The sequence below is a fragment of the Hyposmocoma kahamanoa genome, unplaced genomic scaffold (genome assembly GCF_003589595.1).
Source record: "Hyposmocoma kahamanoa isolate Upper Pololo Valley unplaced genomic scaffold, ASM358959v1 192, whole genome shotgun sequence".
In the NCBI taxonomy this organism is placed as follows: domain Eukaryota; kingdom Metazoa; phylum Arthropoda; class Insecta; order Lepidoptera; family Cosmopterigidae; genus Hyposmocoma; species Hyposmocoma kahamanoa.
The window spans coordinates 4,930,434-4,957,712 of NW_020653719.1; the positions used below are offsets into that span (position 1 = coordinate 4,930,434).

The following is a 27,279-nucleotide window of genomic DNA, read 5'->3' on the forward strand; positions in this document are numbered from 1 at the left end:
ATTTTCAGCGTAAATAGTAGACTTTCTGGTTTTCCACCTACTGTTTGCTTTTTTTCGGGGAGCTTTCGGTAATGGTCGTATAGCTTTCGGCGTAAATACAAAATCAGTACCAGAAGGAATTGTTTGTTACGAAATCAGTTCCAGAAGGGTTTAGGCGAAGTTTGATGTATACTATTGTGATGTCGTCTGGGTAGTGTATTCAAACTTTATTTGTCCGGTAAACTTCCGGACAAATAAAGTTTTCCTGTTCAGGTGTTCTAGGGACTGGTAAATATTGATAGCTTGTTGTTGAGCTACCGTCTCTATCCGTGGTTTATTAATTAAGAGAGAAGGTGATAGTGAAGTAGTTTTATCAGATGTGCCAGTATTCCTTATAGGAAGGGTCTCTGCGTCTGTTGTATTTTCGGAATTTGGTCTATCTAACGCAAGATGCTAGATGCATCTCGATTTTACATATCTTAGGAGCGAACAGTGGTTCAGTCCATGCTTCTCTGCAGCAAGCAAAATCTCGTGCTTTTATTTCCTCGTAGGCGTCTTTATACTTCGAAATCTAAGAAACAAGAAAATTAAATAAATATGTTGTTTCAACCGTACCCACAAAAAATGTTTCAACCGTACCCACAAAAATTGTTTCAACCGTCCCCAGCCTCTTTTAGGTACAAAATCGTTTCTGGTAAGTGTGGCAATAATGACACATTAAAACTAACCACGCAACCCTATTCTACAAGCTTCATTTCAAACACATAAATACACTCAATAGTCAGACTTCAATAATAATCACAGTAACTGGAGAAATCTCCGAACAAAAATACTTACTTTTGGTTTTTAAAACACAATAGGGCTTCCTATAAACAATTGCAAAGATAATTGAGCGATGCAACAATGTGATTCATGTTGGGACTTGTTGTCCGCTTCTTTCGCCCCTTGGACCTCTCACTTCATCTCATATGAATCGAAAGATATATTCTTAGCTTCGTTCTTAGATTTGTTTCAACCGTACCCAGTTTACTCTAACGACAAAAAAGCGGGATGGTGATATACACTTCATGTAGCGCTGTCTCACAAAAATTCATTTTAGCACTAGTCCTACGTAACTGTGCGCCTGAGTTGTCTCCTGTTCTCACACGCCTGTATCGCCTACCACTTGAGACTGTTATAGTTCCCAGGTCGTGGAAGCTTGCAAAGGTGCAACCTGTGCCCAAAAAGGGAAGCAGAGCTGACCCTGTCAACTATAGACCTATATCAGTCATTTCCATACTCTGCAAGACTGTGGAACGTGTACACAACAACCGTCTCCTGTCATACCTTGAAGACAATAACCTCCTCAGTGATCGCCAGTATGGATTCCGATGAGTGCGATCTACCCAGGATCTTCTTGTGTATGCCTGTCACATATGGAACGAGGCTATAGAAAAGCAAAGCGAAGCACTTGCAGTATCTTTGGACATTTCTAAAGCCTTTGACAGGGTCTGGCACGCATGCCTTTTAAGCAAGCTTCCATGTTATGGGCTTCCCACTGACCTTTGTAATTGGATCTCGGATTTCTTGAGTGATCGTTCCATTCGAGTGGTCTTAGAAGGCTACTCTTCCGAACATATGGCGATAGAGTTCCTCAGGGTTCCGTACTGTCTGCAACTCTCTTTCTGCTGCATATCAATGATATGTTAATTCCAGGTACCTTTACGTATGCTGATAACAGCACAGTTGTAGATAGATACTTGGTCAGTGGAGAGAAAATCCAGTGTTGTCGAGAGTCCATGGTTAGCCGTTTAGATTTGACGCTCAAGGCAGTCTTTGTTTAGGGCAATGCCAATCTTGTCAAATTTAACGCTACCAAAACGCAGGCGTGTCTATTCTCCACAAAACGGAGTCCCTTTGAGCTGACTCCGACTTTTCGTGATGTGTCCATACCGATAGCCGACCGTCTCCAGCTACTTGGAATGGAACTGTCGTCCAATCTGAACTTCGCCAGATACATTGTGTCCATGGCCAAAAATGCAGCCAGGAAGCTTGGTATCCTTTCCAGGGTGAGGCGTTACTTCACACTGGGACAGTTGTTTTAGCTGTATCAAGCACAAGTCCGGTCGTGTATGGAGTACTGCTGCCACCTTTGGAATGACTCTGCTCCATACAAACTGGCCACCTTGGATTCAATTAAGAAGCGTGCCAAGAGGCTTATAGGTGACTCGGAATTAGTAGAAGCGAAGCTGCAGAACCTTGAACACCGCCGTAAAGTTGCCTGCTTATCGGTATGTTACAAGATATATCACGGAGAGTGTGCGATGGCATTAACTATTAATGAATACGATTTAATTCCGCCTTCCCCTTTCCATCATCGGGGGACGTAGGCTTGGCTTCCACCCCTATGTTGTGGATTTTCCAAAGATTCGCACGAAGCGTTACGCTTCCACATTTATAAGGCGAACGACTATGTAGTGGAATTCCTGCCTGCAGACTTATTCCCTGAACTTTATAACTTCGACCTTTTCAAGGCGAGAGTGAATAGGCATTATTTAGGTGTTCATGGTCCATCGTCGACCTCATAATCACTTTCCATCAGGTGAGATGGAGGTCAAATGCACACTTACATTAGAATAAAAAACAAAAACACACTCACAGTCCCGCTCTAGGGAAACCCTGTAACGCAAGTGCCATGGACACACACATAGACAACCATAAATTTCACCCAAACTTGAGAGAAATAAATGTAGGCCATACAAATATTTCTCCCGGTCCGGGAATCGAACCCGGGACCTCTGATTGGTAGTCCAGCAAGGACATATTTGCCTCCGTTCAGCCACGGAGGCAAATACGTCCGAATAACTCGAAATATTTTCTATGCAATCTATAAATTGAACCTCTAAGAATTCAACCAATGTGATCGATAATCGTAAAATAAAGTTAAACAAAATAGAAAACTAGCCATTAATAAAAAAATATTTACTTATTTATAGAATGTAACTTTTGTCTAATAAATATTAAGACGTGAGATATACTATATTTTGCTTAGAGGATGGAAAAAAAATAAGTCGTATTCCAGAACTCTACTCAATGCTCAAGTCAGGACTTGAGCAGACTTGAGTATGATTTCAAGCACTGGAAATACGACCCTAATGGCAAGGACTCCAGTATGATTTCTAGTGCTTTAAATCATACTCAAGTCTTGACTTTAGTAGAGCTCTGGAGCTGTTCTGAGCATTGAGTAGAATTCTGGAATACGATCCTCAGATATATTGCACATGCAATACCTACGTAACTCAGCAAAACAACATCTAAATAAATCAAAAAGCGGTAAAAATTGTCTAGTTTCACTCAATGTGTAGTGATGACGACATTGAGATTTTTTGTATTTTATCTCCTTCTTGCGTTGTATGTAGTCATTGTAGTACATACAATAGCAAGAAAATAGCGAGACTGTAAACGTCATATTTATCAGGTTTTTCTACTGATAAATGAGATGGCGAATTTTAGCAGTTACATTTTTTACACGAATTAATTTTTAGTTTATGTATATAACGTTGTGCGTTTCTTGATTATTTGTTACCATTAAGCTAATGGCTCTGAAGCCAATGCTTTATAAATAAAAATAACGTCATATTCATAAAAGGGTGAAGTAATGGCAATTTAATCGATTATATTTTATATCGAATAAATTTGCGTTTTCCGGCATTTCACTCACGTAAACCCATTGTGGATTGACTTATACAACCATTTTATTTATACTCTAAACGGATTAGTAAACTACTAAGGAGCTTAACAGTCTAAGAAAAAACTGTTACCTATGTCAAAAATTGTTCACATCGAAATCTACATAATATGTATGTACAGTATACTAGCTTTTTATATTACATTATTGTAAAACCACATAATCTTAAAATAAATAAACCTTTTATTTCGTATAAAAACAACATTCCATAGATATCTGCATGTTTATTCTAGTTTGGAAACATTATAGTAGCTTAGTGTATATACACACTACTACACAATAGATACAAAATTTTTGTTGTACATTTTTTTAATACTTTCTACATTACACTTGTCTACAAACCATCGATTATCAAATAAAAAATTAACTACTGTATTAATTTGCTTTAAAAAATATAAATTTTCGAAATGTGACCAATTAATAAGTAAAAATGATGACGGAAAATTATATTTTAAGATATATCGCTGGTATATTCGAAACTATTCACCACTAATCGTTTAGTTTGAATCATGATGACACAGAACAATCGTTTGGTCATCTCTATTTCTGAGTAAACGAAACGTCAAAAATGGGAGTGAAAAGTCTGAAGAAAACAATGTGAAAATATCGAATTTTTCATTCATAGAATGAGAAAATTCTGCGTTATGACGGTATAAATTCACTATCGAAATGTTTACTAAGAAATCTCATCAAGATGTCAAGAAATCATCAGTTAAAATACAGGATTCGAAGAAGGATTCTGCGACCAGGCTGAAGCATTTAAAAATTGTCTTAGGTAAGATTATTTAGCCTTTCTGTAGCCTGTACTCTTTTGTAATATGTTTAGGAGATATGTCTGAAGCTGATTAGTAATATTTTAATAATGCCAATGGTTCACTCTTCGCAACATGCTAATTAGTTCAGAATAACTGTAGTTAGTGCGTCGCGGCTTACTTTGTGTTTACTGTACAATTACGCTAATATTTTCTAAGGAATTGACCAACAAATCGTTCTTTTAAGCATTTGTCATATTTTTTCTGGTATTGACGTAATTGGTTTACCCTATCACTGTTGTAGCTACAAATAATTGTAACATTCAATTTGATTACATTAGTGTTTACTTTTTTACAGAACATTACGATGCCGATGAAGCAAAGAGCTATTTTGAAGCTAACTTCAGTCATGTGTACTACATTCTGTACGACAACTTCATTCAAGCTGAAAATAATCTTCGTCAAAGAGGTATTTAACAGTAGCTTTTCATTTTCTCTGTAAAAGAGATTTTTTAATATAATGGTAATGGATTTGCTGGTCCAGGGTGATACAATCAAATCAAAAGTTAAAAAGTTTCCAAAAATAACTAAATTTTGTAAATAAAGTTAAGTGTCACAACTCTGTCTGGACTATTACAATACTATTAAAATAATGAACAGAAATCAGGCATTTCAAATAAAAGTAACACTTAGAAAGAAAGAAAGAAAGAAAAATAGTTTATTTGGTAACCATAATACAAATAGAACGTAAAAACAAAAATTAAAATAACCTTATTATAACATTTACTTAAAATAAAATTTTAAAATTTCTTAATTTTCTTACACAAATTTCTGGTTTATTCAGCAAATCCCTGCTGAAAATTGCTCACTGTTGGGGAAGTTAAAGTGAAAGTTGTGTTAATATTATCAAGACACAAAAATATTACTCTTAATTAAATCCTAATTAAATAATGTGTTTTGATTTGCAATTTTACCTCTAGACATCTCCCCAGTTGTATCAGCATTTGACAAGTCTGGTAAACGCTAACATCGTGCTTTGCACAGACACTGTATCGCGCGTGATACAGCAATCAAAGATGTTGGAAAGAAAATGGAAAGAGTGTGAACGCAATTGCGTGATCCAAGGTTGCCTTTTACATGGATGCTCTCCCATTGTAATAAAAACAAATATGAGCAATTGCGCGCAAAACAATGTTAGCATAAAAAACTTCAAATAGGTAACTGCGCGATTACGTGTGCAGGCTTTACCGCGCGCAATCCTGTGCACTCTTAGTTATGCGCTATAGAGTGAGTGTGTAGAAGGTATCCTCATTATTAGCTCTTACTATACAATAGGAATCTCTGAAAAAAGTCCAAATGTACCTACTGCTGGGCATTTTTCAATAAGGATTTGTAAAATAAGCTAAATGTTATAGTAAATGTAATTGACTCGTATAAATACATAATAGAATAAGTACTTATGACAACTTTTTTGTTTTTGGCATACAGAACTTCCGTTCCACCTCGGTGAGTTATGGGTACCTTGGCACATTGGAACACTGTCATCCATTGTCATATCACCCCGAAACTCATTTAATGCTTTACTAATGTGGTGACATTACTGCAACAAACTCATAGAATCAAATTGTAAAATATGAAAAACAATAGCACAAAAGCTACATTAATTTGCACATGAACACTGCTATCCAATAAATTAGTTATTTGATACTATGCCAACAAAATACACGGAACTGTTTAGAAATAAACCTGTGATCTGACTTATAGGTAAGAGGCAAAAGTACAGACTTGCCAAGCAGTTTTTCAAAATGTTTAAATGAATTAATTTTACAGCCCTGCACTGTTGTAGGGTCACATAAACTTTATTATCTTTACCAATATTATTGCACCAAAAGTTACTCTGCAGCATGCTTAGCAGCCACATATGACGAGAAATATGTGTATTTTATTTATAATAGGTACATACATTTGGAAAATTATTATTTAAGACAAGACAAGGGGTGCGCAAGCAAATATTCAGACTTCAGGGGATTCAAAATAATAATAATAATAACACAACACACTCGTAGCCCTGCACTAGGGAAACACAGGTGCCATGGACACACACATAGACAACCGCAAATTACACCGAAAGTCATGAGAGAAATAAATGTAGGCCATACACATATTTCTCCTGGCATGGGAATCGAACTTGGGACCTCTGCATGGTAACCGTTCGACCATGGAGGCAGTTCAAAAAATAGTGGACATCTTGTTCAGTCTTCCATTCTTGTTGACATTTGGCTTCTTATGGTCAATGCATGCCATTAATCACAATCTGAATTAGACATTATAATAAAATTCAATGCATCAAGGCATTTTTTTGCAAAAATACAATTAACAAGCACCTGAGTGACAACTCTATCAGATAAAATTTTGTTGCAGTACCAAATGTAGATGCTGTAATCTTATCTATAACGATATTAGCTACCATCAACATATCTGCTAGCACTGAATCTATTTTATCACTATCATGCATTTAGTTTCATAGCATGTCACTTTTTGTCGCTAAATAAATGCTACTTGGACTAAGGCAATAAATGTTTAAATAAATACTTAAAAAGTTGTGCAATGTGACGTTAATGACTACAACATGTTGCAATCATAATCTTCATCCTCTACTATCTGAAAGAATTGGTTTCTTGTTCTGTATCAACTCATATTTGTGAACCACTACCTTCTTATTTCTTAATAATTGTTAAATTTGAAACCCTTTTAAATTGCTCTCATTATTCTTTTCAATCATCTTACTCTATATTGACAGTGGTTAATCTTGTAATATAAGCAGTGAAAGTAGCAATTGATTGACAAAACATTATTTAAATTGTATATACTCTTTTAGTGATAACCTATACTAAACTCACTTTGTAACTATGCATGATTTGTGTTGATTTATAAGAATCAAGAAAATATTTAAAAACATGTGTTTATTAATTCTTGAAACTGACAAAATTTCTATTCCATTAAGTATCCAATTTGCTAATAGCATTTATGAGTACTAGCTTATACAGGTGACCAAAACAACATCTACAGAATATTAAGATGTTGAAACATCTCAACTTTCACAATAAAATGTTCATAATATCTACATAAAAAATATTATAAACAGCTGTTTTTTTTTATTTGTCTTCATCTGTATATTTCTTTTTAAACCCAAAACCAAAGAAACCCTGTTCCAATTGTGCAGATTGTTAAAGTCCCTGCATAAAATAAAGAATTCGTCAAATTCTATTTGTAATGTCGCCCATACAAAAACCAAAAGAGTAAGTAGTTTAGTCACAGCAGTTTGGCTTGACCAGTCCATTATTGAATGATGACCATTTATAACACCCATTATCGACATATTCTTGATAATATCAGGTATTACAGTTAACAAAGAATGAGATCAATAGGCATATTAATTTAAAACTTAAGAGCTGTTTAATTACGACTGCATTTAGAGCATTTTGTCTACCATTAACACTAACAAGTTTGAAGGTGCAATATGACGGGTTTAATCTGTTTATAATATAACTGTAGATTTCTTAAAAATTGCTATTGCTTTAAAAATGTAATTCTTTTATAAGTGTATTACTGATGATCTGTATACATACATACATTAAACGAAAAAGCCTACTTTTCTATTGCTCGTTTTTGAAAAGCTTAAATTAGCAGGAACTACAACATGATATTACTGTTTAATTAGTTTGTTTCTTAATGTTTTATAGTTCACAAAGCTGGCCGGGAAGAGCTAGAGGGCGCCCTGTCCCTTCTGGAAAAAGTATTATGCCTTCTACCAGAGCTGATCACCAAGAGATGGCAGTTGCACTCTCTGACAAGAATATTTTCGAAGCTACTCCATAGTGGAAACTCACAAAAACTCCGGGCAGAGGCAGTAAGGTACGATAGTAACAAAATCTGATATTTATTTTAAATACCGTGTATATCACAAGAGAACTGTGGTGATACCTCTTTTATCTGAGCTTATCACGTTTTAATTTTGATCATTGGGTTAGATAGCAATTTTCTATTGTACATTACGTAACATTAATGTTGCAACTAATTTGTATATACATAGACATTATCTGCCAGTTGATGGGCGGGCACTACGGATTTGTGCCTGCTATGTTTCTGACATATCTCTTTCATTTCGACGATTCGACCTTTTCATTGACGTCAGTTTAATGTATGTTATTTTGACCCGGTTTTGTTGAGCAAGTGCTCAGTCTGAACGTCATTGCCTTGGCACGCTTCTATCCACATTCGCTCTATACATTTTGTGTTATTAGCCTACTTCATTTGTTTCCTTATATTCTAGTTAATATATTACACTTTGAGTATTGTATGAAACGTAAAATAGGTCATATAATGTTTTTAGGTATTTCCTGTTATGGTATCAAGCTCTCGGAGATAATGCGCCAGTGGAAGTACATAAAATGTTCGCATCTCTCGTACCGGGCCTACCTGAGTTTTGTATACAGCCAAATGGTTCCCCGCTCAAGGGAAAGCCGTATGACATTACCACGAACACATCAAAGGAACGTAGTAACTTCAGTATAGATGATATAATGCAACATCCGAACTTTAACGCAGAAAACTCGAAGAAGATTGTCGTAGAACAAACTTCAACAGGCATTATAGGGAAAATTGCGAATGTATCAGCTTCAATATTCCATGATACAAATGCTTTAAATCCTGTTCAAAGCGTTGAAATACAGCCACTACTTCCGCCAACTGCCAGCGAAAAAGCTATAGATAATGAAACAAAATATTTCTTCGAAATACTGCTTGATGGTATGGCCACATCAATTACAAAGATTCAGTGGAAGGACAGATCTCACACAAAAGCCATGAGAAGCTTCGCTTTTCTGCTTGAGAGATTCAAGCTTTATTATTTGCCAGTGATCTGTCCGCAGTTCAATTATAAGAACTCTTTATACAAGCCTAACCTTGGTAAGTATTTTACGTTACAAATTCAAGCATTAAAAACAAATAAAAACAAATATTAAAGTGATATTATTGCAGACTTGCCAGTGCAACATAACATCTTAGATGACGACTACGTAATATGCCGAGTCACATTAATCAAATGGGTAGCAAGCTACGCTCACTTCATGAAGAAGCAGGGCAGTGATCACGGTGTGCAACCGTCCTCTATGACTAGCGCAGGATCTCACATGGTCCATTCCACCACACCAACGCCGGCGATGTCTCTGCATCATGAAGAAGAGACTTCGTTTACCGTGGGACATCCGTCGGACTCTAGTAGAGCATCCAGCCATGATTCAGCTTCTAATACACCGCATCCTAGCTTGGAGTCAGGTAAGGCAGATCTCGTTAAAATTGAGAAATGAACTACTTCTCCATTGAATTTAAATTTTGCTTAGTTCCAAAGAGACATTCCATTCTCGTAACGAAGCGATATGTATTATCGTTACTTCCGATGGTAACGCTTGCTATCATTTAGTAGTTAATATGGTGGAATACTTAAATTATAAAAATAAAGTTTTTATTTATTTTTATTTATTAATTTATTATTTCTTTTTTTTATTTAAGTTTCTTAAAACGTCGTTCACTAATGATGATAATTATAAGTAAGGCATATCAAAATCAATTTTAATGCTCACTGGTTAAAGGTTAAGATTGTTAAACACCTGTGTTAACACTGATCTACTCGGAACCAAACGGACGGTGAGGTGGTCAGGTATGTAAAGGCATCGATTGTACCAAGTTAAAAATGTTCATAGGATCAGGGGTCTGCGAAGAGTTAAATTCCGAACAAGTGGTGCGCGACGTTCTATGTTGTTCATCACGCGAACACGTCGACTTCACGATCGAAGTACTGCGACAGGCTTTTTTGCTGCCGTTCTCGCACGCTGCTGCAGTAAGGCGTGTCATCGCGCTTTATAAGGACTGGATACAGATGAATGTTTGTATCATTTTTATCTTGGTATTATTAAATTTATTTAAACTAATTTTATAGAAGAATTTATATTAATACAATTTTATATTTTGGCTGGGGACTGAACCTATATTATATGGAAAATAAACATATAATATTTCGAAATTTGAAACAAATACTTCTACGAAAATATATATACTTCAATGACCTATTTATTACGTATGGTTTTTTTTCCAAGAATACATATAATAATCGATGCATATTCTTTATGAACCATATCATTACAATGTTATCAAAATACATAACATACAATACAATTTAACGTACAAAGTGGTCATGCATCATTCTAGATGTCCTATTGTTGTTACACTGTATTTTTTACGTCATATGTTTATGACGTCTAGGTGGCGGAGATCCCTCCGTTCCTAATGGAAAACACCTACGAGCAAAGCGGTGGCGAGCCACCCATACCACCGCGTCGTCTGCGCAATGACTCCTACCTCGGCGCAGTCGGTAGAGACAATGTGATGGTGCGCGCTGGCTTGCAGGTAATACACTCTTTTGCAAAAAAAAAAACGGGCACCTAAGGAAATTTACGTTCTAAAGTCGATTTGAGTTAATTAAATGAAATTTATTTCTTTGGCTTAGTCTGTATACTTATAATTGTGTAAATTAATGCGCGTGAAGTGAATTCGGGCAATTAAAAGAAAAAAAAAAACGATGGATTCTTTAAAACCGATGTACACGCCCAAACAATAAGAAGTGGTCGGCAATAAAGACAAGATTTTTTTATTTTTTTAATTGAATAAAGTTACAAATGTAAAAACCTAATAACGAGTGTGACCTCCTCTTGCCAAAATCACAGCTTGAATCCTTCTGGGCATGCTTTCCACGATGTTTTTAATAACGTTTTGAGGAATACGTTCCCACTCTTCTGCAATGACTCTTTTTAGCTCCCTGATGTTTTGTGGAGCAGGTTGCACTGATCTTACCCGTCTCTTTAGAACATCCCAGACATGCTCAATTGGATTGAGATCAGGACTTCGAGCTGGCCAATCTAAACGACGGATCCCAACTTCTTGCATGTACGCTTCCACGTCGCCAGAACGGTGCGGGCGAGCATTGTCGTCCATAAAAATGGAATCTTCCCCAAGTGCAGTCAATGTGGGTTGTGCATATGGAATTAGGACTTCCATTATGTACCGGTGTGCATTTAATGTTCCATTTTCTATGAAAACTAACTCCGTACGCTCCGTCGAATTAATTGCTGCCCAAAACATAACGGAGCCTCCGCAATAAGGAGTGATTTCTTCGAAACACACTTCCGCATAGCGTTCCCGTGATCTTCGCAGCACTCGCCGGCGTCGGTCCTCTCCACATAAAGAGATTTTAGCTTCATCAGAAAACAATACTTTATTCCAGTCCTCCAGAGTCCATGAAGCTCAGTTCCGAGCAAACTGAAGTCGAGCAACACGGTGCTCACGGAGTAATTTAGGGCCCCGAGCTGGGCGGTAACTTCTGATATTGGCAGCCAAAAGCCTCCTCCTGACCGTCCACAAACTAACTTCTACTCCTCTTACTTCTTCAAGGCTCTTCTTCAGGTCCACACTTGACGCCTTACGATTCCGCAACGCCTGACTCACCAAAAAGCGGTCATCTCTTGGTTCTGTGCATCGTTTTCTTCCCGAATCGGGTCTTCTTTTGACCGAACTGGTCTCTTGATACCGTTGCCAAGTCCTCTGGACAGTTGAACGACTCACATTTAGCCGCTGAGACACGTAAGTTTGCGAACAACCTTCTTCAAGTAGGGCTATAATTTTACCGGCCCTTATCACTTTATCACTCATATCAAAAAGTGGTATTTAATGTAAAAAGAAAGATTAAATTGTTTAATTTGCAGAAAATATCCAAAAAGTTTTAAAATATCGTAATCAGTTAAAAATCGTTTCAGCAATTCGCGCCATTAGTTAAGCAATTTTAGAATAATCCACAATAATCATTATTTTTCTTTTATTAATTTCAAATTTTAAATTTGGAACGTAAAGAATCATGCCAGGATGCTTCAAATAAAATGCCAATATATCGTCAAATTAATAAAACCTATTTCTTGTTCTTCTTCATTGAAGTAGAGAAAAAAATCTAAAGTACCCGCTTTGCAAAAGAGTTTATATTTTGTATATCATGTATATATTATCATCAACTCATTATCGTCCCACTGCGGGGCGCGAGTCTCCTATCAGGCGAAGGTTTAGGTCATACTCCGCCACGCTGGCCCAATGCAAGTTGGGGACTTCACACGTTTTCCGAGGATTGTGAACCTTCTTCGACGTACAGGTTTCATCATGATATTTTCCTCCACCGAATAGGTCATGGTAAATTCACAATAAATTTTGCAGACAAGTTCCGAGACACTAAGAGATGCGAGCCCGGGTTCGAACCCACAGCCATACATTTTTTATATGACTGTCGCTTATTTTTAACATTTAACAGGGGTTGTAATACCTTGTGGATGCCTCTGCTAACCAAACATTTCTTTGTTATTATTTATTTATTTATTTAAAGATACACTATCAACTTCACACAGAACAATCTTAAAAATAAATATACATACATTCACCATACAAGGTGCCATGTCGCTACAGGTATATACAGCACTAACTATTTAGAATAAGCCAATGAGATACAAAGAACATTCTAAAATAAAATAATAATCATAATAATAAAACAATTAAAAATGTAAAATTACAGCAATAATTTGATTTAAGATTGAAACAATTGCTCAAGTCTAGTCAAGATTTGGCAATGGGCATCCTAGGCACTTTAAGAGGAACGTTTAAGTTGATGAGGGCCAGTGCCTCGGGCGATTATTAGGAATACCACTAAAATTGATAATTGTTACAAACAGAATGTGCTTCAAGTATTCATGACGCAAGCGGCAAACGTCTTCCTAGCGTCACCGTCACCCGTGGCGCCACCAGGCGCCCTGAGCCAGCAACAATTACTCGAAGAACAAACGGACACCTGCAAACGCGTCCTCAACATATATCGATACATGGTTATGCATGTCGCCATGGACGCTAACACCTGGTGAGTTATTAACACTCCCCTTTCCTTACCCTCCACTAATTTCATAATGATTACTTATACTCCCATCCCATTGACTATTTTTCATATCTCATCGTCTATATATTCATATACATCTACACTTTTAGCAAAATTGAGTTATTAACATATCTGGTATCAGCGAAATGAGATCCATAACACCCTATAAGCGGTTAGTTTATATCTTATTTAGTTTCATTATTAAGCAAAATCAGTGGACATTTTTCAAATAAAACTATAAAAAATAAAAGTGTTTTAGGTGTTCTCGGAAGTTATCAAAATGCAAATGCGTTAATTATGACAAGGAGGGCAAAATAGATAAACCAATCGCTCTTACATGAATCCATACATGATTAACTACGAGGGGCGGCTGTTGAGTTCGCGGCCTAAGGTACTTAAACGTAACCTACCGTCTTATTAGTGATACTAGTTATTGTGAGGTTCAATGTTAGTTAAAATTACCCACTTTTAATTTTTTTAAAGTCATAATTGAATATTTCGTGCTGGGTACAACGTCATATCAGCCGAATCTGCAAATTTCTCGCAATTTGGAACACCGCACCGTAATAAAGTACCTTGTTAAAAGGGGAAAAACGTCGAAAGACATTTTTGAAGACTTGCAATTAACGCTTGAATAGCAGAAGAGTTGCAAATCAGCAAAGAAAGGGTTGGCGAAATTTTACATCAATATTTGAATATGAAAAAACATTGTGCGCGTTACCAAATATGCTCACGTTTTTCGACAAGGAACGACGACTCGAGAGTTGCATATATTTTTTGGAGTTAGTCGCCGAAAATCTCGACGCCGTTTGTGACCGTTGATGAAACATGGATTCGTCAGTATGACCCGGAGTTCAAACAAGAATCTACACAATGGATTAAAAAAAGTCGGCGTCGAAGCTTATGGGGACTGGGATAGCGAAGGCATTTTGCTAATCGATTACCTGCCTAAGGGAACTACGATGAATGGCCGGTGTTATGCAAATTTATTGGCTCAGGCTCCAGAAGAGACGCGGGAAGCTAGGGAGTGTAGTGTTCTTTTTGCAGGACAACGCGCCCGTTCATAAGGCGCGGATTTTAAGGCAGGCTTTAAGAGACATTGGCTTCTCAGAAATAAGTCATCCTCCCTACAGTCCAGACCTAGCTCCTAGCGACTTTTTCCTTTTTTCCAATTTAAAAAAGGACTTACGGGGACGGAGATTTTCACAATGAAGTGATAGCCGCCGTAAATCGTCATTTTTTTTAATAATAACGCACACACTCAACATGGCCCCGCACTAGGGAAACCCTGTGTCGCGGGTGCCATGGACACACACATAGACAACCACAAATTACACCCAAACTCACGAGAGAATGTAGGCCATACAAATATTTCTCCCGACCCGGGAATGGAACCTGGGACCTCTGCGTGGCAGTCCGGCATGGTAACCGTTCGGCCACGGAGGCAGTTTTGAAGACAGACAAGAAATATTTTATTGGTGGTTTAAAGGCACATTATACGCCAGATGTGAGAACTGCATATCACTTGATCCCTCAATTGATTATATTGAGAATTAAAAAAACTACAACATTCGACTACTATTCTTTTTTTTAAGTACCTTAGGCCGCGGACTTATCAGCCGCCCCTCCTAGGTTCATGAATAGTTTAATTTTGACTAGTGATATTACGATACTAGATTACCTGGGTACCCGTGTAAGGCTAATGGTATAAAGGTGAATATCGATATTCTGTTTTTTCCGGCCCAGTATTGTTATGAATAAAATCACTACTTCTACTAAATATCTGTTGATTTTTCTACAAATTATGTACATCCGCACAGATGAAGATGGAGTGAAATACGTTGGTTTATGAAGACATTTTTCGGTCTCCAGAATATAATTGACGAAATAAATTAAAACGTAAACTTAATTGCTAACTAAGTAATACGCATCACATAGTAATACATGTTGCAGTTAAGCCGGGTACTCATTAGCGAGCTGTAACGTGACAGATACAGTAACGAGGTTGTAGGTAACAGTCTTCAATCAGATGACTTAATGCGAACCACATGCGTTCCGCTCGCGGCAAGCTCGCGAACCACGCGATGGACACACACTATGATTTTTGGTTACATAACATGCAACGGTTACGGTTACAGCTCGCTAGTGAGTAGCTGGCTTTAGACTATAAATATCTGTAGGTAAGAGGTAAAGGACATTAAGTCCATATTTTGGAATTTAGATGTTTTTATGAAACGTTTATTTTGGAATGCTAAAAATCACGCAATGGTAAAAGACATTACGTCGTTTGATTTTTATGTAATATATTTTATGTGACCTTAAAATTTATTTCAAATGCGTAATTTAACAGCCCGTTTACAGTAACAATTACTATTTGGCACACCTTGTGAAAGAAATCGTCCAGGGAAGTATTCCTTATCTATTTCTGCCGCCAAATAGTAATATGAGCCTTACTGCGTTCCGGTTTTGAACAGTAAGGGTGCTGGTAAAACTATAGACACATAGGAGTTGTCAATTTCTGTCTCAGGGTGACAGGTGTCGTGCAGTATTCCTCAGATCATTCCGATTTAAAGCTCGTGAGTTGTGTTGCAACTGCTATGGACAGGCGTGTCGCTTACCCGCCTAGTGGTAAGCGACTTATTCATCCCTAGGTATTATAAAAAAAAGTTCTTTACCTCTCACCTACAGATATAGTCTACCTATACGTCACTGTAAATGCCACCCGACTTGTCGCCGTTTGCGGTTAACCGACAATGGTTAATATCTGAGTGGGCACTCAGTTACACGTCGCGAAAGTGTTCGCGCGGCGACCGCACTGCAACCGCCCACTTACCACGCTTTCACCTACATTACTTGCGAATCTGAATTCTATTTACTAGGCAACAATGTTAAATTGCTTGGAATAATATAACCGCGTGGTTGCCGCGTAGACCAAAGACAAGCCAGCCTCGCCCGTACGGCCGGATGCTCATTTAAGTTAAAACGTAAAAGCTACATGGATAGAGCGTATTTGGCCATGGCAGTTAGATACACGCGGCGGCAGCCGCGCGGCCGCCGTGCCGCGTTTTTTTAGTATGTAAATTTACTTTCATGTTTGATTTTTCAAATACCCACTATACGTTATTTTTGTACAGGGAACAATTGCTGCTAGTGTTACTTCAAATAACATCTCTTGTACTCACAAAAGTACCACCGAAGAGGAAACAAGAATCACTAGGTAAATTTACTCGCAAAACGCATTGTAAATAGCTTTTTACGGACACCTAATTGCCTTTACAACATATTTATGCCTTGTGTCAGTGTCGTACCGTATTATTCTAGGAGGGTTCCTGGCACCTGCACTGTTCCAAACGCTTATTGTAACATGGATAAAGGCCAATTTGAACGTTGCTGTGAAACAAGAATTATGGCAGAACTTTATGGAACTTTTGACAAGGCTAACGCATTGGGAAGATCTTATAAAGGAATGGGCTGTAAGTTGCCGTTATTTTGGTAAAACACAATTGTTAAATGACCCTTACGGTTTAAATGTTCTACTCCGTCCGGTCTTACTATTAGGTCCTCATATATGATATTGCCGATTCCAAATATTGAGAAGTTTGAAGTTTGATATTATCTTTCATTTTACTTAGAGTTGCAAATTCAAATTATATAGCAAATGAAACAATTTTTTCGAATCTAAATCGCGTATATTTATTTTTTCAAACAAACCTATAATATGCACTGAAACGAAGGGATTCTGAATCGGGTTATCACATGTGATGAAAAGTGGGTAGTTGTATGACAACTGAAAACGTCTGTCGTACTGGTTGGCCACAGGGGAGGCAGCCAAACCATGTCCCAAACTCAAATTAACGCACTTACACTCAACATAGCCCCGCACTAGAGAAAACCTGTGTCGCGGGTGCCATGGACACACACATAGACAACCACATATTACACCCAACCCCACGAAGGAAGTAAATGTAGACCATACAAATATTTATCCCGGCCCGGGAATCGAACCTGGGATCTCTGCGTGAGAGTGTAACCGGCAGTGTAAGTGGCATGGTAACCGTTCGGCCACAGAGGCATTTAAAAAATTGAGTCAACAGAATCTGCTTGAATATATGGTGGACCAGGGCAGTTCATTACAGCTTTTTGAGACTTGGCACAACAATTACTGCAAAGTTATACTGTGAAGAATTGCAAGTGATGATGGACAAGCTCGCTGTCACACGACCAAGACTTGTCCACTCCTTCTCCACGACAACATCATCTCTGGACTGTATTCGCACTTTTCATCAGGCGCGGTGCAGTCATTTCGCCGAGTCACAATAAAAAAAAAAAACACTCGTCCACACATCGCACATCGGTCCTTCTCAAAACTACAGGAGTTTCGCTTGGAAGAGCTCCGTCACCTACCATACTAACCAGACCTTGCTCCAACTGATTTTTATTTTTTCCGAATTTGTATGTTTTTGCAGTGAAAAAATTCGAATACGATGAGGAGTGATGAATCGATTCTGATCCCCAGGGTTACTATAGCAGACGCACCAACGAACTTCCATTGAAATGGCTAAAGTGCATTGACAATAATGGTCAATACTTTAATTTATAGAATATATATTTTTCATAAGTTTTTTTTTTTCAATTCGGTCTATATAAAACGGCAATTTCATAGGTGAGGACCTTATATTTACATTCATTCTTTCTAAAAGTTTATTGACCTCGCGATTTCTTCAAATGACAGCATTTTTGAGAATCGCCAGGTATTGTGAGTTTCAGAAATAAAATTCATTTTTTTAAAAGTGAAACTGCTATCTCCTGTGAATATAATTTAGTTTGGATTGTGACTGCAAGCTATGGAATTGAAGCTATGGAATGAAATATAAATGAATAATCTTGTTTGTTTCAATTGAATCTTCAAGTAGATGTTTGATCTGTCGATTTATTAGAAAACTATGGAAACGTTGACCCGCGTGCTTGCCCGGCACGTGTACTCGCTGGACCTGACCGAAGCGGTGGGGGGCGGAGGGGACGCTCGGGGTACGAGAGGTGCGCGACGTGTCACCCCCGCACCCGTGCCCCTCCCACGCCCTGCACAAGGCTTGTCTACGCACCACCAGTCCGTTGCTGCTGCTAACGATACTAGGACTCCTGGTAAGCTTACAATAAATCGTTTTCAGCGTCTTGTATGGCAATGTCCTCGACGAAAGCCTCAGCTCTATTTTTCACAATGTGCCGCGATGGCGAAAGATGTTGAAAAGAGACTCACTGCTCCAAAAGACATCTGATTACTTTTCACCTACACAAAAATCCATTCTTTACATGCAACAAACGTAGCACAAATGGATTGTGCAAAAACGCCCTTATCCTTCATAGATAAAAGATTATAAACACCTATGGGAATAAATTCCTACATTTTTGAGACAAATAATGAAAAATGTAGCTGGCCCTAGACTGACCGAAGTACGAAGTTAAGAAGTTCTGTGTATTATGTTGCTAAAATAACATTAGGTTTATTTCGTTACAATACAATACAAATATACTTTATTGCACACAAGAACAAATACATAACAAAATACAGGTACAATAGGTGGCCTTAATCATTGCCAATGCAAATTGTCGGCGAAAATATTAAAGAGGTAGACAGTTATGTCGCTTAAGAATTACTTGATTACATCTGTTACTTATTGATTACGAACTTATGTTTAATTTGTTTTTAAGGAAAATCGCCAAAATCGGGACACGAAACACACCAACGCAAAGAAACGAGCACTTCCCGACGCCAACTGCAACGATGCCGGAGCGATCCACACCTTTCCAAACTTAACACACGAACAGGTACGCAATAACAAATATTATTTTATTTATCTTATTGGAAGAACTAATCTTCAGTAATTATACGTTTATAAAATATGTTATTTACTACGTCTGCTTCTCTAGGTCTTTTATTGTGCAACATTTACATGACTAATTACAAATATAAACAAATTCCTAAATACCTCATTATTTATTCATTTAAATAAATAAATGCAAAACACACATTTTGTCAATTATTAATAAGATTGAAATGCATATCCGTGAAAAAAAAAATTTATGCATGTCATTGTTGAGTTTACATTCCGTGATATATCGTTCTCGATAAAAAAACTTTGACGTTTATTTCTAATGTTAAAAAAAATGAAGTTATAGAAGCGGCCACTTCAAAAACATAGTTTTTATGATTGTTTACGTTAAGACAAATGATGCTTAGTATAGGTTTACAGTCATGTTTTCTATGTAAAAGAAGTTATGACCAATATAATTGTCGCAGTAATGAATTAACACGTGTCACTTTGTTGGCAAATATCGTGAGGAAACCTCTGAAAGTATAAAACATCTGCAAAGCAATTTAATGATGTGTGTGAAGTTTTCAATCCTCATTGAGCCCGCGTGGGAACTACAGCCCAAGCCCTCCCATTGTGAGAAATAGTCCGTGTCCACCAATGGGACTATATATAGGCTAACTATTTTTATGTTGTTATTGCAACTGCATCTTGTAATCGGATGCTATCCTGTTCTTGAATGACATTTCTTCCGAGCATTTTTTTTGTACGCCGACAAAAACATTTTGTTTAAACTGCATGAACATAACTTAGATCACAAAATATTAACGACCACAAACGTTTGAAGCATGCAAAGGAATAAATGTTTACTTAAAGGAAAACTTATCAATCATGCAATCGAGAAACTTCTTAAATTTAAATTGGTTAATTTATCTCTCGTGTAATAGAGGCAGATAAGGATCAGGACCGGGATAAGACGAGGCGATGGTATTCACTGGACTCTTTACGGAACTCTCAGCGACACGAAGAAAGGGATTCCGATGGTGGTAAGTTTAATCCAGAACAGTCTTGGTTATAATAGCTTATCATTGTAATACTTAATTGGTAAGGCGATTGAGTTCGAGCATCAAATAACTGTGTATCACAACAATATTCCAAAAATGCACACGATTCAGAACTTTACGGGTACAGGTAATGTGCTGTACCCGTAACTATAATAATTATATGCGTCGTTATCTACATATGTAAATATAAATATGTTATATTAGCGATCGCAGTAAAGTTAAGATCTAAAGATATCGGGAGAAGATCTAATAAAACAGGGGGCGCTGTTACCTATCTTGATTAAATGGTTTGTATAAATTTTTATCATTATGAATTTGTGTTCTAATTTTTAAATGAAACAAATAATAAGATTTTGTTTGTTGTTTCGTTTACCATAGGATCTAGGTCACCGTCGCCGGCGCCTTCTAGTGGCGTCGAGAGCAGTTCCATCAAAGATTCACCGTTGCAGATTGACTTGGTCTCAGACGGTGGCAATGTTGGTACGTAAGTTGCGGCACCTCAAATGACGCGCTTTTCAAAGAAAAAAATTTTGACAACAAGTGGGTATTTGATTGTAATTGATTTTTACTTACTTATTACCAGAATGGTCAGAGAATGATCCAGGCGATGGAGGTGGCGAAAGTGGACTAGGTTTAGGCGCGGGTGCCGGCGTAGGAGTTGTACTGGGAGGGCGAGCTCGCGGCTGGTTGCCAGACGTGGCCGCAGTGTTGTGGAGACGAATGCTTGCCGCTTTGGGCGATCCCAATAATTTAAAAGAACCGCAGGCCCATGCGCATCTCTACAACTACCTCATACATCTCAACGCTACGCTGCTCAAGGTCAGTGCATTTTTAGGCTGTTTTTTTTTTCAGAAAATAAAGGAGTGTCACAAACTAGTGTAATAATTTCACTAAAATAATTGAATGTCGTGGTGAACATCGTAACATTCAATAAAAACCTAAAAATACAGGAATTGTTAAAAATCCGTCGTCGTAGCGCTACATTACGTACATTATATTGAATCTAGTTATTCGGGTTCGATTCCCGTGCCGGGAGAAATATTTGCATGGTATTCATTTATTTCTCTTGTGTGTTTGGGTGTAATTTGTGGTTGTCTATGTGTGTGTCCATGGCACCCGCGGTACAAGGTTTCCCTAATGCGGGGCTATGAGTGTGTGCGCGCATTACTAGCATTTCAAAACGGGAATAAACGCGATTAAACAATTAGATAGGTATTTGTACAGGTATTTCAGTTTTTGCCCACCCTCATTTACAAAATATAGCCAAGGTGGATGATTCCAGTGTCGAGATGGAGTAGTAAAATAGCATCACATATTAGTCCGTGACCTCGGCGAGTAACATCGCGATAATAGATGTATGTGCAAATTCCTAGTAACCCGTTCATAGATAACATCGAGTATTTAATCAGAAATCCATCCCTGGCAACTCATCAGACAATTGGGCCTTATATCATTTTTAAATGTCAACTCGCGTTTGCGCTGAAATCACAAATTAGAAAACTGAAATAATACAGCGCCAACTACTGACCTGTGTGTATGCCTCCGTATATTCCAAAAATATTCTGTATTTATTGTAATAAAGATAATATCTCTCAAAATAGGGAACTGTTCATTCGGTGGCATGGGAAAAACAGCAAAACATTTAATTACAACACAAACGGAATCATATTTCATCGGTAATTAAATAGTAAATTGGAATTTTTAAATTACCGTCCTCTATAGCAAAGCTCAAATTAAACTGGTCTTTTTGAAGTGAAACTATTGACGACACCCGGCAATTGTTTCGAATTCGGGCTGACCCATCGAACCGCAGTTGTCATCGTAATGATTTGGCAGAATAATTTTCAAATAAATTCAATGACATTCCGTCTCTATTTCTGGTTATATACTCAATGATAGACAATAACGGTGTTTACCGTAATATTAAATATCAGAATATTGTATTACGGGGTACCCCGTTTCGCTATATGGATATTAAAAAACCAACTACGGGTTTTAGGGTCGTATTCCAGAACTCTACTCAATGCTCAAGGTAGGATATGAGTATGATTTCAAGCACTGGAAATACGACCCTAATGGCAGGGACTTGAGTATGATTTCGAGTGCTTTACACCATACTCAAATCCTGACTTGAGCATTGAGTAGAGTTCTAGAATACGACCCTAAGAGTGCGATTTCCAAGTTTCTCCATAGAAAAGTGTCATAACGTACTGACAAAATTCAATAATTTTCATTTACCATCACTTAGACAACCACAAATTACACCCAAACCCACGAGAGAAATAACTGTAGGCCATACAAATATTGCTGAATGCAACCTGTGCGTGGCATTCCGGCATGGTAACCATTCGACCACGAAGGCAGTTGAAGGACTGGCCATTTATCAATTCGTATGACGGTCCCAAAAGTGTATTGTCCTTTAAAGGATTTCCTAAACTGTGACGTATCTCAATATCAACTTACGTATCTCGACGCTTGAACGTGATAAGGCAAGAATTTCAAGCGTTTCATTGTCACCTGATTCATTAACATCGATTCCAACTTATACTGTTATCAAAGAGAATGTCTGTCACGTCCAAATTACAGATGTAGAGCACCCTGCCTACGATCGTACCACGCGCTTTACAAGCTACCTCTGTGTAACACGTCTGTCACTCTTCTAATGGTCGTATTCTAGAACTCTACTCAATGCTCAAGTCAGGATTGCACTGAAAACACAAGCACTGGAATTACGACCCTAATGGCAGGGACTTGAGTATAATTTCGAGTGTTTTAAACCATACTCAAATCCTGACTTGAGCATTGAGTAGAGTTCTAGAATACGACCCTAAATGTTTGCTTTTTTATTAACCAAAGATTAACTTCTCTGTGACATATCTACCTAGATAATACATCTTCCATTGCTGCTGTAATTGTTTCATGTCTCGTATCTATTATACAAGTGAACCGCAATCCGCCAACATTATTTAAATCTGGGACATATTTTTCGGGATTCTGTTGTTGACGTTACACAAGGAAAATATGTACAAGTTAACACAATTTACAAAAGTTTACTTTTACCCAATACGAAGTAGGTTACTTATAGGGCGATCGTGTTGCCAATCGTCAACTCAAGAGTAAATTTTTTAAACATCATTTGTTGTACTAACAGATGCGAAATACGCTAATTTGGTTAGACGTCATCAATGTTGTGTACATTTTAAGAGTTTCGCTAAACTCAAAAAGAAATTTTATACAACCCACTAGGTGTCATGTTTTTATGGGCATGTATTTAAATGATCATTTTAAATTTGCAAAAGCAGCTGGTGAATCATCTTTTTTAATGATTGATCCTCTTCTCTGAGACGTAAAATAAAATAAATCAATGGATATTTTAGTCTGTTTTGATATAAGCAATAAATGTTTAATTTGTATAAATTAACTTTGTTAGTTTTATATTGGGCCATAAAACTAAGACAAAATGAGCATTAAAAATAAAATTTAGATACTTATTTTTAAAACAAAGTAAATGTTGATTATAACTGTATACTGATATTATATTAATTATAATATAATTTGACCTGAAAACATGTTCGAAAACACAAGCTAATTGGCTTCTGACACACGCCGACCGCTACCGCTTCGCTCGCTCGGCTCGTGCTGCTTTTTCATATACTAACCTAATCTACTGAGTGGAGGGCGCAACCAAGGAACCAAGACTTATTAGGAGACCAATATCAAAAGATATACTGGTTCTGAATGTAAAAGTCATCAGCAATCGATAAAAGAAAAGACCAGTAATAAATAAAGGGATCATATATTAATTTTAAATATCAAATATGAATTTAATATGCTTTAAGCATAATGATAGTATTACCTTCAATGCAGTTCGTTTATAATTTATCCGTAGTTCAATTATTATACATGGAATAATTAATTTAGATTGATTTAGATATCATTTAAATCCTCTAGTCAGTGTTTAGAAACAAGATGTATATGCAACAAATTACATGCGTGACAGTGTAAGACATATCTGTGATAATCCAAATTTTAACCAAGTTTCCCTTCAATGATTGCCACATTGTTAACATAATCGTTGTTATGAATAAAACATTACTTGTTAATACAATAACATAACATTATTCACACGAAACGCGGGAAAAACTCACTTGTTTGCCATTTTTTGTTGTTGTAAACATTACCGCGTTCAAAATGCATTTTTAATCGTAAAATTAATTGACTTTCTTTGCGGAAAACAGCTCCGTATTCGCCTCGTGGTCGGCGTAGTCAATGGGTGTATAGAAATAAACTTGTACTAAAACCAAACCACTAAAATCAGCATACACGTAATAAATACTATGTAATCCTACACCCGGCATCTGCTAATATTTATCGCAAATATCACACTTATCGCCGATATCTCGCGGTTGGCAGATGGCGCAATATGACCATTCATCTCACATCCCATTGTTTATAATGTTCATATCTATTTCAAACACGACATTTATTTGGTCGGTTATAATAAAGTAATCTAGTGAAAACGTAGTTTTTGTGAGAACGCGAGATTGGAGCTAGTCACTGAGCTTAAGTTAGTGTATGGTGTTTATCAACTTGTGCGAGCTGCTCAACTGCAGGAAGCTGAAGGACTGTCAATGCGAAAGAAGGGACGGAAAAAGGAGACTGCTAAGAAGGCGGCTCAGGAAAGAGGTTTTTATTTTCTGTTTCATTTATGAGCGTGCTTACTGCTTATACGTATTATTTCTAAAAGTTATCGTGTAAATCAATTATTACAAAATAAACATTATTAAATTTTTTTTTTTACTTTGAACTTTGTGATGTTAAACAATTTGATTTTCAGGTGGATTATACAGAATATAATGTTTTATTATTATTTACGATTCCGTTGTTTGTTTTATTTTAATTTAGCGTAAACTTTAAGCGAGCGCATTGTAATAATAAGTAACTCATTGCGTTATACGAGTATTGCTCAAAAAAATAAAATAAAAAATAATCCCGTGTTGGAATGAAACAAAAGATTGCGCATAACTCTGAATTGAAAACAAATCAACGTTTCTGATAGCGCCTTATCACGACCGAGCGAGAATAAAATCAGTTACGCGGGTACTTTAAGAATCTTATAGGAAGTGGGTCGAAATGGAAACCAATTTGACAGTTTATTGAATGTTTTCGTAATGTTTAGAAAGCGTTAAAGGCTCGAGTGATCTTGTTTCAGTTGCTATTTAAATGGCTTACCGGTTACTTGATATCTTATTTAATGTGCATCTCGAATCGTTAGTGACCGAAGATAATATACAGAATTTTGTTAATTCGCAGGTAAACAATCGTTTGCTATTTATACATAAAATGCGTTGGGACCACTAATATAAATTTGAACATGGTGAAAGTGAAATGGTTTTAATATTTATTACAACTACATAGTATACATTAAGCGTTCAATGATCTAGTTCTGCAAAGATAATCAACAAAGTTTTTGTTGGTTATTTTATTGAAGGCTATCCAGCTTTCTATAGTTCGTAACCAGATATAATACTCGTATATATAAAACGAATTACAGTATACACGTTACATAAATAATTTACGAAATATTTCCACATTTTTGTTTAATATTGCTCGTGATTTTTATTCCATATGAAATGAAGGCTTTCAACGCCCACCGTTATAACACGCATGAAAAATTTCTACACATGCGTAGCAAATCTCGATTATAATCCACGTGACTGTGAAGTCTCGCCAACCAACTATTAGCGTTACATAATGAGTAATTAACTTTTTAAATTCCAACACATATACAAACTAAAGACAAAAAAGTTGATCATCGATTATTCAAATTTTTTACCGACTTCAAAAAGACGAGGTGGTTCTAATAATCATTTTTCTGTGAATGGCAGATTCCGGAAACGGCAGATTTTTTTAACGCCAGATTCATTCAATAGCAGATTCATTCAATAGCAGCTTCATAAAATGGTAGAAAAACTATATTACGGATGCCTCAGTTTACACTAACGTGGGATGGTCAGGCACAGGAAATCACTTGAATATCATATGGAACACTTGTTATGGATTCTTGCGCAAGAAAGAACAGGATTTGTCAATATGCGCGTCACGCTTCAGATTTCCCCATTCTTTTTCACAGTGATAAAAAGCGCCATCTACTTTACAATAATGTTAACGTTCTTTACCAACCAAATTATAGGAATGTTACGTATACAATATTTAAAATTGTTATTTATTATTGTACAATATTAATATTTCTTTATATTTATGTTTTAACAATAATAAATTTAAAATATCGTTGGCAGAAACGACCTGAAAGAGCCAAACGGTGCAGTCCCAAGGATCCCAGGTTCTGAAATTGGTGGGGTCAGATTTACTACCGGATTTATAAAGAGAGATAACATTGCTTTGCTTCATGATATTAGGAAACCGTATTTGTTAAAAATGCATGTTAAGTAAGGAGCAGTACAATTAACTATAGAATGGCTTTTAGAATGTATATCTTTTATATACATGTTTAAACTTCAACTGAGCAGGCCTAACTCCACAGATATATGTCTAGATGTCAGACTATTATGACTCCATTATGTTCTTTAAGTACAGAGATTCAGCGACTGCAGGAGACAATTTAACGATTTGGTAGTCAAAATTGGAAAGTCATTAAGAAACTTTTCGAAAGCTTTTGCAATTTCTAAGTCTGTTCTTACTGTTTGGTCATAATTATTAATTGAAACTCTAGGTTACGAGGTTTGACTCTTCCACTTTCGCTGTTTAAAATTGTTTTAAATTTTAATATTTATAAACATTGCTTTAACCGCGACACAAACACGCTTAAACATTTTGGAATACTTTCTAACAAAATCATTGAAACTCTCACTAGTGTTATAAGTCCTTTCATCGTAAAGATGGTATAACCTTTATCGACTTTTATCAA

At 36.8% G+C, this 27,279-nt stretch overlaps 1 protein-coding gene across 4 annotated transcripts in view; it reads left to right on the forward strand.

Moving 5' to 3' along the window:
• The first annotated feature begins 4,375 nt into the window (after positions 1-4,375).
• LOC113226631 (probable Rho GTPase-activating protein CG5521) overlaps positions 4,376-27,279 on the forward strand; it is a 54,761-nt gene continuing 31,857 nt past the window's right edge. The window contains exons 1-16 of one of the 4 annotated variants that reach the window (XM_026459345.1): positions 4,376-4,481; positions 4,817-4,927; positions 5,947-5,964; positions 8,202-8,373; positions 8,852-9,426; positions 9,499-9,795; positions 10,221-10,402; positions 10,780-10,923; positions 13,281-13,462; positions 16,612-16,694; positions 16,778-16,950; positions 18,415-18,619; positions 19,187-19,303; positions 20,235-20,333; positions 20,730-20,831; positions 20,935-21,170. In XM_026459345.1, coding sequence (XP_026315130.1) covers positions 4,376-4,481; positions 4,817-4,927; positions 5,947-5,964; positions 8,202-8,373; positions 8,852-9,426; positions 9,499-9,795; positions 10,221-10,402; positions 10,780-10,923; positions 13,281-13,462; positions 16,612-16,694; positions 16,778-16,950; positions 18,415-18,619; positions 19,187-19,303; positions 20,235-20,333; positions 20,730-20,831; positions 20,935-21,170 — 2,802 coding nt within the window. The remainder of the gene's footprint in view (positions 4,482-4,816; positions 4,928-5,946; positions 5,965-8,201; positions 8,374-8,851; positions 9,427-9,498; positions 9,796-10,220; positions 10,403-10,779; positions 10,924-13,280; positions 13,463-16,611; positions 16,695-16,777; positions 16,951-18,414; positions 18,620-19,186; positions 19,304-20,234; positions 20,334-20,729; positions 20,832-20,934; positions 21,171-27,279) is intronic. The other 3 variants (XM_026459347.1, XM_026459346.1, XM_026459348.1) reach the window with 3 other exon arrangements.